The sequence below is a fragment of the Leucoraja erinacea genome, chromosome 5 (genome assembly GCF_028641065.1).
Source record: "Leucoraja erinacea ecotype New England chromosome 5, Leri_hhj_1, whole genome shotgun sequence".
Classification (NCBI taxonomy): Eukaryota; Metazoa; Chordata; class Chondrichthyes; order Rajiformes; family Rajidae; genus Leucoraja; species Leucoraja erinaceus.
Genome location: NC_073381.1, coordinates 93,308,461 through 93,321,991, shown reverse-complemented (window position 1 = coordinate 93,321,991; position 13,531 = coordinate 93,308,461). Strand labels below are relative to the sequence as shown.

General features: G+C 40.0%; 1 protein-coding gene across 3 annotated transcripts in view; it reads left to right on the top strand.

The window, feature by feature from the left end:
• The window catches only part of LOC129697586 (WD repeat-containing protein 26), a 72,412-nt gene that overhangs the window by 54,075 nt on the left and 4,806 nt on the right, over nt 1–13,531 (top strand). For 2 of the 3 annotated variants that reach the window (XM_055636268.1, XM_055636270.1), the window contains 2 exons: nt 8,945–9,074; nt 12,322–12,507. In XM_055636268.1, coding sequence (XP_055492243.1) covers nt 8,945–9,074; nt 12,322–12,507 — 316 coding nt within the window. Of the gene's footprint in view, nt 1–4,796; nt 4,933–8,944; nt 9,075–12,321; nt 12,508–13,531 lie in introns of those variants that run through there. The other variant, XM_055636271.1, reaches the window with a different exon arrangement.

Sequence of the window (13,531 nt, the reverse complement as noted above, 5' to 3'; positions counted from 1 at the left end):
GTATAAATACAGCTGTTCTGTGAAGGCCTCAGAGGTTTGTTAGAAAACATTAGTGAACAAACAGCATCATGAAGCCCAAGGAACACACCAGACAGGTCAGGGATGAAGTTATGGAGAAGTTTAAAGCAGGGTTAGGTTATAAAAAAATATCGCAAGCTTTGAACATCTCACGGAGCACTGTTCAATCCATCATCCGAAAATGGAAAGAGTATGGCACAACTGCAAACCTACCAAGACATGGCCGTCCACCTAAACTGACAGGCCGGGCAAGGAGAGCATTGATCAGAGAAGCAGCCAAGAGGCCCATGGTAACGCTGGAGGAGCTGCAGAGATCCACAGCTCAGGTGGAAGAATCTGTCCACAGGACAACTATTAGTTGTGCACTCCACAAATCGGGCCTTTATGGAAGAGTGGCAAGAAGAAAGCTATTGTTGAAAAAAAGCCATAAGAAGTCCCGTTTGCAGTTTGCCACAAGCCATGTGGGGGACACAGCAAACATGTGGAGGAAGGTGTTCTGGTCAGATGAGACCAAAATTGAAGTTTTTGGCCAAAATGCAAAACGCTATGTGTGGTGGAAAACTAACACTGCACATCACCCTGAACACACCATCCCCACTGTGAAACATGGTGGTGGCAGCATCATGCTGTGGGGATGCTTTTCTTCAGCAGGGACAGGGAAGCTGGTCAGAGTTGATGGGAAGATGGATGGAGCCAAATACAGGGCAATCTTGGAAGAAAACCTGTTCTGTCTGCAAAAGACTTGAGACTGGGGTGGAGGTTCACCTTCCAGCAGGACAACGTCCCTAAACATGTAGAGCTACAATGGAATGGTTTAGATCAAAGCATATTCATGTGTTAGAATGGCCCAGTCAAAGTCCAGACCTAAATCCAATTGAGAATCTCTAGCAAGACTTGAAAATTGCTGTTCACAGACGCTCTCCATCCAATCTGACTGAGCTTGAGCTATTTTGCAAAGAAGAATGGGCAAAAATTTCAGTCTCTAGATGTGCAAAGCTGGTAGAGACATACCCCAAAAGACTTGCAGCTGTAATTGCAATGAAAGGTGGTTCTACAAAGTATTGACTCAGGGGGGCTGAATACTTCTGCACGCCACACTTTTCAGTTTTTTTATTTGTAAAAAAAATTGAAAACCATGTATCATTTCTCTTCCACTTCACAATTATGCACCACTTTGTGTTGGTCTATCACATAAAATCGCAATAAAATACATTTACGTTTGTGGTTGTAACGTGACAAAATGTGGAAAAGTTCAAGGGGTATGAAAACTTTTGCAAGCCACTGTATGTTCTCATTATGAATGAAATTTACCTTTGGTGGTTCTTCTATGTCATAACACACAAGAGAGGAAAGTTGAAATATTGTGTGGGATTTCTTGTCTTTTCCATGCAGCTGCTTTATATAATTTGTCACTGGAAGGATTATTGCTGTAAAGTAATGTTACGGTTCTTTTAATCTAAACATACTAAAGAAGGATTGTAACTGTTGTATTCCATTAATATATTGGGTTTGTATGGTATGAGGTTCTCACTCCAGGTTCAAAGGTTTCAAAGGTCTTTATTGTCACATGTACCGATTAAGGTACAGTAATATGCCAATTACCATACAGCCATAAGGGGAAAAAAAGCAACAAGACACACAACTACATAAAAGTTAACATAAACATCCACCACAGCGGATTCCCCACTTTCCTCACTGTGATGGAAGGCAAAAAAGTCCAATCCTCTTTATTCTCCCGCGGTCGGGGCAGTCGAACCATCCGTCGGGGCGATCGAAGCTGCTGCAGCCAGCGGTATAACACCATAAATTCCACCAGGTTGCATTCAAAGCTAATTGCAGATTTTATCATGAGCACATTGTCATTTTCTACATCACATTGTATGTACGTGTAGAGAAATGGCAGGAAGAATTTCTGATGATTATTTTAAATTGATCTTATAAGGACCAAGTGGCGTGTACAGATCAGCATGAGAGTCCTTTCTCTAATTTGCTTCTTGGTCAGTTAGTTACTCTGCAATTTTTCCTTCTCTGGCCAGATGCATGGTTGCCTCAATTACTAGTACTTTTACCTCTATCAATTTTAAATTCGACAAATTCCAGTCAAGTACTGGTGAGGTTCTGTGTTATGTGCTGTATTTTTGATGAGATGTCAAATGGAGGTCCTGCTTCTCTGTTCCAGTGCATGTTACTCCATAACAAGCACTATTAGTGTGTAATCACTAGTAGATGATTATCATAGTTGTTTATTTGATCTTGTGTGCAGAGTGATAGCCATATTTGCCTAAAATTCATTATGGAGCCATACAGCACAGAAACAGGTCATTTGATCCACTAATCCCATTTACCAGCATTTAGTCCATAGCCTTCTGTGCCTTGACGAGGCATGTTCTGAGAATACCTGCCTCCATCTCCTTCTCGGATATGCCAGATTGCAATTACTCTCTGAGTGAGAAGAAATTTACTCAGATCCCCCCCTAGCCCTCTTACTCTTCACCTTAAATCCATGCCCTCTGGTTCTCAATGTCCCTGTTAGGGGGAAAGAGTTCTCAAGATCCATCATCATTATTTTAACATTTCCATCAGCCTCCTCCATTACTAAGAAAACAAATCAATCTTTCTTTCTACTTGGAATGTTCCACCCCAGACGATATCGTGGTGTATCTCCTCTGCACTCTCTCCAGTGCACTCACATCTTTTCCATCGTATGATGACCAGAACAAAACTCAATACTCCAACTGTGTCCTAACCAAAGTTTTATAAAGTTGTACCATAATCTCTCATTCTTATGTTCATTGCCACAAGGAATGAAGGCCAGGATCCAGTATGTCTTCCCACTGTATCTCCCTGTCCTGACATTTGTAGAAATCTATGAATTTATACACTAAGGTCCCTTTTAACCCCATTCTCCTGCCTTCTTTCCATAACCCCAATTTGTCAAACAAAAGTGTCCCAGCACCGATTCCTGTGATAAGCTACTGGTCACTGTTTTCCAATCACAAAAGCAATTCTCCACCAATGCCCACTATTTCCTATACCAGGCCAAGTCCAATTTGTCAGCCCATGGTCTCTAACCTTTTGGACCATTCTTTCATATAGGACCTTATGAAAGGCCTCAGTGAGGTCCATGTAAACCACATTAATTGCACTGTTCTCATCAAGGTGTTTTCTTATATCAAAAAACTCAAATTAAAATGAGTCAGGATTCCATCAACAAAGCAATGCTGACTATTCCTGATCTACCCCTGCTTTTCCAAGTGTAGATTAATCCTGTCCCCCAGAGGATAGCCCAAAATGTAAGAGAATTATTGGATTTTTCCCCAATAATTCCAGTACCAATTTGGGACATTAGGCTCACTGGCCTTCAGCTACCTGGCTGATCCCTGTTTCCATTCTTGAATAAAGATAACATATTTACTGAGCTCTAGTCATCTGACACGTAGGTTGTGGCCAGCGAATACTTAAAAGTCTCAGTCGGGGTCCTTACTTCTATGTCCTTACTTCACAAAACCTAGGATACCTAATCAGGCCATTAGCCAACTTAATACCCCAAAGACATATAATACATTTTCCCTTTTAATATTAGCATGCTGTGGAGTATTCCCCTTGCCCTTCCTGACATCTGCAACTACAAAGTTTTTCTCCTTGTAGAATGCAGATAAGAAACATTCATTAAAATCTTCACCCAGATCCTCTGGCTCCACATGCAGACAGCCTTTGATCCCAGATGGACCCTCTCTTTCCCTGGTTAACCTCTTGCTCGTAAAATATTTATATAAATGCTCAGGAGTTTCCTTAACTTTATCTGGTAGTCATATTTTGCACCCCATCTTTATCCCCCTAATTTGTATGGTTCAGTATAATTCATTGCATATGACTATTTTTACTGGAGTGTTACTATATAAATCAATACTATACACTATATAAATCAATATTTTTTTTATACAGATGTTTATCTTAATTACATTTCCCACCCAAAATAGTGACAGCCCCAGTCAATCATAAAGTGAACCTGGCATGAATGATCTTTACTTCCCACTCTCCCAACCTTGAAATAAGTTACTTTGGTAATATGGTGAGATGTAATAAATGCAACAATTTGCTTAAAGGAATTGAATAGCTTACTAGAGGATGGTGTACTCAAATCACATCCGCACCGTATATTTTGCTTTTGAGTTGCTTTGAGGTGCAGAAAATGGTTACAATGTGCCTGTTCTCCATCCCTTCGCCAAATGAGCATTGATTGATTAAATGTTTGATGTCGGGTACTGTGATTATCCTGGCCAAACCACTCACGGTCTTTATGTTCAACTCCACCCAACCCCCATCCTCACCTCCATGCTTCTCATGGTTTTCCTTGAGCAGGAGGTATATGATAGGTAATTAGATGTGGGAAAGCAGGTACAAAAATTTGTTGGTGAAATCCAAAGTATGCACTGTTCATCATGGGATTTACCCATTTGTACTTGTAGACTTTAAACCAGAAAAATAGCAATTCTTAGCGAGACTGGTTGTGTATTGGTGTAAAGACATACAATACAAATTGCCTTTATTGTCATTCAAACAGACAGAGGTTTGAACAAAATTAACTAGGAAGGATTAATTAGATTTAGCTCTTGATGCTTTCCAATATTATTGCATTCGCTGAAGTGAAATCAATTTTCTTTCTCGCTTCTCGCGAAGTTGACCAGATTAGTGGGAAAGGGTACATTTATCACTTCATGGCAGCTTTGTGTTTTTTTTGTCTTTTTATGTGCTTTTCCTTCAACCACTACTGCAAGATTTCTCCACTCTATCTACCTGCAAATCCAATGATCTGTCTTGGATACCTGAAGAAGCAGCCAACTATTTGGAATTGAATTTTTAACAAGACTCGTATGTTTCCCTCTGCATGATGAAAATATAATTGAAGACCATAGATGATGAAGAGAAAAGGCATGAGAAATCGATTCGCTCAAGAGTGAGTAGAAAGACTGCACAAAACAGCCCAAACTGATTTAAGCTTGTACTGCTTTTGACCCTTAGTGGTGATGGTGGCTTAGGGCCCTTGTTCAGCTTCCTTTAAGGCTTTTTTTAATGGTGGAAGGAACGCTATAGTATTAATCACAAAGACTCGCTGAAGAACTGATTTTTGATTAGTGCAGTCTGACTGACTGGAAAACTTTTGACCTTGGATAATGGCTCTGATTGCATGTTGCTTTGCCACTGGAGAAGATTAGAAAAATGAATGATCGACATGCTGGAGTTGGCAAAGCAGATTCAGCCAAGCTTCTGCATCACCGACTCATTTTACACAGTTAAAGTGGATCTCTTAACATCGACCACCACCTCTGCTGTTTTGGTACGTTTCCCCATTTTTTCGTTCCTGGCATGGGAAAATGTCTCTAATTATGGATGAAAAAACTCTTACCGTAATTCTTTTGCACTCAAGAACTGGGGCTATTATGGTAATAGAGCTCAACATCAGTGGATATTTGGAGTTTTGTTAGTGAGCTGGTTTCTTCATCTCTATGTGTCAATATAAAGCACAATGCCTGTCAAAGACTTCAGTACAACCTCCAGAAAGCAGTACACTATCTGTTAAGTATTTCCAACTCCTTGAAGATTTGCAAGGAAGAAAATGCATTTTAAGTGAAGCTGAATGGAAAAAGTGGAAGATGTCTGCAAACACTTGGTTTGTATAACCAGCAACAAGTTGCAGAATGATGGACATTACTCTCAATAAATTATCACCAATTGAGGATCCTGCTATAGATTTTAATTATTGAACTATCTCGGTCTGACGGCAATTTAGGAAATTGCCAGTGAAACATCTGGTTTGTAACGAACAAAACAATTTTCTGGAATTAGGATTGAAACGAGTTTACTTGCAATAATTAACCATAATTTTCTTGCTTAATTTCAAGTTAGAGTATTCATATTGTATAGGAGCATGGGATTTCCAAATATCCCAGTATTTTTGTACTTCAATTGGTACAGTGATTATTGATCCTTTGCATTTTTAATGGGTTTAAACCCCACCCAAGATTTCAGGGATTTTGTATGATTAATATGAGCCTTTAACATGACTGAGAAGTTTTTCATGTCCTTTGATATAAAATGTCATAATGACATCAATGCCATGATCTCATTTCTTAATATATTACCAAGTTGCCACGTCGGGTAGAGCTTGAATTGGAATCTACATGGACTTCCAGCACCAAACAAATCAAAGGGATGTCTGGCACAATAAGTTTGAACTTATCTGAGGAATGGTCTTTGCTCAAAATAACAAAAATTGTATGCACCAAGAGAGGACATACTCGAGAGTTTGCCACGGAGACAATATGGGTAGAGCTTAAAAATAAGAAAGGTGCAAGCATGGGATTACACTTTTGGCCACCCAATAGCAAGCTGGAGATGGGGGTACAGATATGTGGACAGATTACCAAAAGATGCCAAAGGAATAGCGTTGTCTTAGTGGGTGATTTTTACTTCACCAATTTGCTCAGTACCAAAGGTTTAGATGGGGCAGAATTTGTGAGGTATACCTGAGATGGTTTCTTGAAACAGTATGTAGATCATTCAACCCAAGAAAAGAACATACTGGACTGTTCAAGGATGATGGAAGGAATTTGTGCTGGGAGTCTGGGATTGTAGGCGAGATACTTAATGGGTACTTTGCAACGGTTTTTACTAAAGTGAGGACATGGAGGGCAGTGAGATCAGTGTGGAAACTACTAATATGTAAAGGAAGTTTGAGAATAATAATATGGTAGCAGCTTATTGAGAGAGGCGACAGGAGATTGTGGGGCCCTTAACAAAGATATTTTTGTCTTCTCTAGCCCAGGCGAGGTTATGGAGGACCGGAGAGTAACTAATGTTACTTTATTTAAGAAGAGATGTACAGAGAATCCAGGTAATTATAGGCCGGTGAACCTCACGTCAGCAGTAGGGAAGCTATTGGAGAGGATACTTCGGGATCGGATTTGCTCCCATTTGGAAAAGAATGGATTAATTGGGGGCCAACAGCATGGCTTTGAAGTTTGCAGGCCCTGTCATACTAACTTAATCAGATTTTCAAGGAGGTGAAGAAGGTGCTCGATGAGGATAGAGCAGTGGATGTTGTCGACATGGAGTTTAGTAAGGCATTTCATAAAGTTTCATCTGGTAGGTTGATCCAGTAGATTAAGATGCATAATATGGTCGTATGGATTCAGAATTGGCTTACTGATAAAAGACCAAGGGTGGAAGGACAGTATTCCGTCTGGAGATCTGTAAACAAGTTGGGTTCTATAGGGATCTGTGCTGAGACCTCTACTGTTTGTGATATAAATGAATGACTTGGACATAAATGTAGATGGGAATCAATGAAAGTGAATTTGAAATTGAATTTAAATACTGGAAATACTGGTCATGCTGCATATGTTAAGAGAAACAACATGCAACCCTCAGGCATTCAGAGTCCTTTTCTCAGGGTCGGGAAGTCAAGAAATAGAGCGGATCGATTTAAGGTGAGAGGGGAATGATTTAATAGGAACCAGAGGGGCAACTTTTTCACAGAGGTTGTGAGGTGAGTATACAGTGCATTCAGAAAGTATTCAGACCCCTTCACTTTTTCCACATTTTGTTAGGTTACAACCTTATTCTAAAAGGGATTCAATTATTTTTAATATCATCAATCTACACACAATAACCCATAATAAAAAAGCGAAAACAGGTATTTAGAAGTTTTTGCAAAGTAATTAAAAAGAAATAACTGAAATATCACATTTACATAAGTATTCAGCCCCTTTACTCAGTACTTTGTTGAGGCACCTTTGGCAGTGATTACAGCCTCAAGTCTTATTGGGTATGACGCTACAAGGTTGGCACACCTGTATTTGGGTAATTTCTCCCATTCTTCTCTGCAGATCCTCTCAAGCTCTGTCAGGTTGGATGGGGAGCGTCGATGCACAGCTATTTTCAGGTCCCTCCATAGATGTTCGATCGGGTTCAAATCCGGGTTCTGGCTGGGCCACTAAAGGACATTCACAGACATGTCACAAAACCACTCTTGCGTTGTCTTGGCTGTGTGCTTAGGGTCGTTGTCGTGTTGAAAGATGAACCTCCGCCCCAGTCTGAGGTCCAGAACGCTCTGAAACAGGTTTTCATCAAAGATCTCTCTACTTTGCTCTGTTCATCTTTCCCTCGATCCTGAGTAGTCTCTCAGTTCCTGCCGCTGTAAAACATCCCCACAGTATGATGCTGCCACCACCATGCTTCACAGTAGGTATGGTATTGGCCAGGTGATGAGCAGTGCCTGGTTTCCTCCAGACGTGACACTTGACATTCAGGCCTAAAAGTTCAATCTTGGTTTCATCAGACCAGAGAAACTTGTTTCTCATGGTCTGACAGTCCTTTAGGTGCCTTTTGACAAACTCCAAGCAGGCTGTCATTTGCCTTTTACTGACGAGTGGCCAATTGATCAAATTTATCAAACATGATTTACTTTTTTTTTAGAACTTACTGGGTTTGATTAAATTCAGCTTTCTTAATTGATTAATTTATCTTTGATTATAGATTCCAGCATTTTGTCCACAATAACAAGCACTCAAATCAGTACTAAGTTCTATTGTTCAAACTTGTAAAGACCAGTATGTGTTTGTGTTTAGTCCTGATAATAATAAAATCAGATATTATAAATTTAAAGTAATTTTAAGGTTTGGGACATATACAGAGAGGCCAAATAGAAAAAAAAACAATGGCCTGTTACATTTCCATCTATGGCATATTTATCAGAATGATCTCTTTATACCACAACTAAGAAAGTATTACTTGGAATCTGAATGTCATCCATTCCCAAAACCACAATATTTGAATAGTAATTGAACATTTTCCAGAAGTTATGTTACATTGAAAATACATTAAAAAATATCTTAAACTTAAATGTGACTGTTCTTTCTTTTAGGGAGTTCATCTATGGGATTTGCAGGATCGTGTTTTGGTGAGAAAGTATCAAGGTGTGACACAAGGATTTTACACAATTCATTCATGTTTTGGAGGCAACAATGAAGACTTTATAGCCAGTGGCAGTGAAGGTAAGAAAGTGGGTTGCCGAGCATCATAGGCTTACAACAGCAAATGGAAGCCTTGAGAACAAAAGTACAGTACAATTTAGGAGCAAGAGTAGGCTACTTGGTTGCTAAAGCATGCTCTGCCATTCAATAATGTCATGGCTACTCTGCTTTTAACATCAGCTCCACATTCATATCTGCCAACTAACCTTTCAATCACTTATTAAGAATATATCAAGTTGAGTTTATTGCCATGAGTTTATAGGTACGTACAATGAAAATATTGAGTTTATAGGTACAATGAAAATATTGCAGAAACATTACAGGCACATAGATAACACGAAAATATATTTTAAAAAGAGTGTAAAAAAAAAACCTGAGTGCAAAAGATAATTAGAAAACAAATCAATGGTAGTGCAAGAGGTGGTTAGTATTGTTCCATTACTGATGGAGAATTAGGGATGTTCAGCCAATTGAAAAACTTGATGGTTGTAGGAAAATTGCTGTTCCTGAACCAGGTGGTGTTGGACTTTGGGTTTCTATACCTTCTGCCTAATGGTAGCAGCAAGAAGAAGGCAGGGCCCAGTGGGGGATCCTTGATGCTAGATGCTGCCTTCTTTAGGCACCGTCTCATGTAAGTGCTTTCAATAGTGGAGGGGCAGTGCCCGTGATAGACCAGTCTGAGTTCACTACTCTCTGCAGCCTCTCACATTCCTTTGCGTTGGAATTACTATACCAGAATTGTCTGCCTCTGCTTTAAAAATATTTAAAGACTGCTTCCACCACATAAGAGGAAGAGTCACCTTAATTCTGTCTTAAATGAGCAATCTCTTACTTTCAAACAGTAGCCCTCCAGATCTAGATTCTTCCACATGAGGAAACCTTTTCTCCACATCAATCAACCTATTAATATTTCTCAGGATCTTATATATTTGAATAATGACGTGCCACTCAACTTCCAGGCAATTATGATATCCAGCTATCACCTCCTGACATTCAATGGCATTGCCATCACTGAACCCCCCACAATCAATATCCTGGAATTATCATTGATCAGAAACTGCTCAAATGTCATATACACAATGTAGAGTATGTCAAAAGCTAAGAATCTTGTGGCGAGTAACTTGCCTCCTCACTCCCCAAAAAGGACATAACACCCTTTGATAGACACCTCATTCACAATCGTACAATGACTGCAACATCGATCCACAGCAGCAGCAGTTTGTATCATCTATCTAATGCTCTGCAGCAACTAACCAAAACTTCGTAGCTCCTAAACTCACTTCTTCTACAAGATAGAAGGATAAAAACGGTATAAGCATGGGAACACCACCACCTGAAAGTTGCCCTCCAAGCTATATAGCATCCTGACTTGGAAATATATCGCTGTTCCTTCGCCATTGCTGGGCCATAAACCTAGAACTTTGTCCCTAAGTATTGTGGGTAAATCTACTCCACAACGACTCGAGTGGTTCAACAAGTTAGCTCACCAGCAGCTTCTCAAGGGCAATTAGTAATGGGCAATTAAGTGCTGGCTCAACCGGCAAAGCCCACTTCTCTTGAATGAATGTATAAAACTCCAAATGTAGTCTAACCAAAGCTTCATAACATAACATCCGACATTTATATTCTGTGTACCAACCTATGGAGGCTAGCGTGACATATGCCGCCTTTATCACCGCGTCTTGCTTCAGGGAACTATTTATTTCAACCCCAAGGTCCTCGAGTTGATCAACCATTTTTTGTAGCATCTTACTGTATATATCATTCTTCAATTTGACCTCCTAAAGGGCATAACCTTGCACTTGTCAGATTCAATTTATGACAACATATAAATTGAGTTAGATTGGTATTTGACTGCAGTCATGGGTGTATATAGTAGGGGGCTGAGAACGCATCCTTGCAGGGCACCATTGTTGACGATTACCGTAGAGGATGATTTGTCACCTATCATGATGCTGGATGACAAGCCTATGACAAGGTGGATGTTATGGCATGAGATTTTGCTTTTCTTTGGTACCGGGATGATAGTCTTCTTGAAGTAGGTGGGTATCTCAGAACGGAGATGGGAGAAATTAAAGATGTCTGTAAACACTCCCGTTAGTTGGTTCGCTCAGTTCCTAAAGATGTGGCCAGCAACTCCCATCTGAGCCAGTTGCTTTCCATGGGTTCATCCTCAGGAAGGCTGATCTATGTTCTGTAACAGTGACCCTGGGAAAAGGCACATTTGAGTCAGATCTAAAGCATATCCTCGCCCATTCGTCTTCTGCTCAAAGCAAACAGAATGCATTAAGTTCAACAGGGAGTGCCGCACTATCACCAGTGATGCTGCCTGACTTTGCTTACCAGTGATGCTGCCTGACTTTGCTTACCAACTATTTACAGTATTCAGGCCTTGCACAGTTGACAGGCATCCAAATTATTATATTGGGACATGCTTGTTCTGGCATTGTCTCTTGACATTCCTGCTCCGGTTTTGTTCCACATTCTAAAGATGTGCAGGTTTGTAGGTTAATTGGCTTCTGTAAAATGTCCCTAAAGAGTAGGATGCAAAACCGGGATAACAGAATTAGTGTACGGGTGATCGTTGGACCTGTTTCCACACTGTATTTCTAAATTAAACAAAAACTAAGCTAAACTAAATTTAGGAATGTCTTCTTCCATCTCCCAAACCACATTTCCTGGTTTCAGATACACTGGTAACAAAAGCAAGCTCTGGATAGGTTGCCTTGGTTTGCGAGTATCATGCCATATCCAATCCTGCTTGCTGATTCAAAAGTGACTTCGGGCCACCCGGGGCGGCGACTGCGGGTGCTCGGAAGGCCCCGACCACGGATGAACATGGAGGGGAGGCTGGCTGGACTATGGTGCCATCCTCACCTTGGTGCCATTTATGTTATGTTGTGTCGTGGACTTTCTGTATTTGTGCTTTTTTTAAATTTTTAATTCAATTTCAATTTTATTTTTAATATGTTGTATTATTTATTTATTATTTATTTTTTATTATTTTTTTGTGATTTTTTTATGATACTGCCTGTAAGGGAAATTCATTTCGTTGTCTCAAATTGAGACAATGACAATAAATTTGAATACAATACAATACAATACAAAGACTTGTAGATGAGGAGTGAGTAAAAACCTAGTAGACACCTTTTGGGTGTTAAATTTTGAAAGTAATAATTTAAAATATTTTCTAAACTTTGTTGCCTGATTGCATGAGGGGATAAATCGGAGTGCTTCCATATGTATTTTAACAAAATATCTCTTGCAGATCACAAAGTTTACATTTGGCATAAACGAAGTGAACTGCCTATAGCAGAGCTGACGGGACACACACGTACTGTAAACTGTGTGAGCTGGAACATGCAAGTCCCATCCATGATGGCTAGCGCTTCAGATGATGGTACAGTGAGGATATGGGGACCGGCGCCTTTCTTGGACAACCAGGAGTCTGAAGGTGACAAATTTCATTATTTACAAAACTAGGGAGAAAAATAAGGTGTGACAAGACTGCTTATTTTGACCAGAGAGTAGAACAAAATATCTTTTGAAAATCAAGGATTTGGCGCTCCTTATAGGAATTTCACAAAGTTAAGCTTTAGGAAATAAATAGAAAAACCAAAATTCATAGCCATAGAGTCATTCGGAATGGAAACAGGGCCTTCGATCCAACTGGCCCACACCAGCCAACATTTCCCATCTACACTAATCGAACCTGCCTGTGTTTGGCCCATATCCCTCTAAACCTTTCCTAGAGGGAAGTTAACAAGCTTTGGGAAACAAATTGTAAAACCAGGTTGTGCCGGTAGTAAGGAAGGCAAATGTAACAATAACATTCATTTCGAGAGGACTAGAATATAAAAGCAAGAATGTAATGCGGAGGCTTTATAAGGTGTTGGTCAGGCCACATTTGGAATATTGCAGCCGTTTCTATGACAAGAGGGCACAGCTTCAGAATCCTTTGGAATGGAGATGAGGAGGAATTTCTTTGGCACAAGAGGGTGATGAATGTAGAAATCATTGCCACAGGCGCTGCTGGAGGCCGCGTCGAGTGTTTTTATAGCAGAGATCAATATATTCTTGATTAGTAAGGGCCTCAAAGATTACGCAGAGAAGGCGAGAGAATGGGGTTGAGAGGGAAAAATAGATCAGCCATGATCAAATGGCGGAGCATTCTCGATGGGCCAAATGGCCTAATTCTGCATCTATGTCTTATGGTCTTTTGTTTTCTGAATTTTCTGGTCCTGTTTCAGATTTCCAACTCTTAGTGGGGTTTTTTTTTTTTTTAAGTTTCATGATAATTGGATTAATAAGTTGGTCTTAATTGGATCAAATATGCAATGACCTTCTGCTGTAAATATTTCAACTTCAGCTTATGTTTCACCTTGAAGTACTTTTTTTGGTCTCCTTACCTAGAGATAGGTGGACCCTGCTCTAAAGTGGAACAATGCAGAATGTATCTAGTGCCGGTGCAATAACGG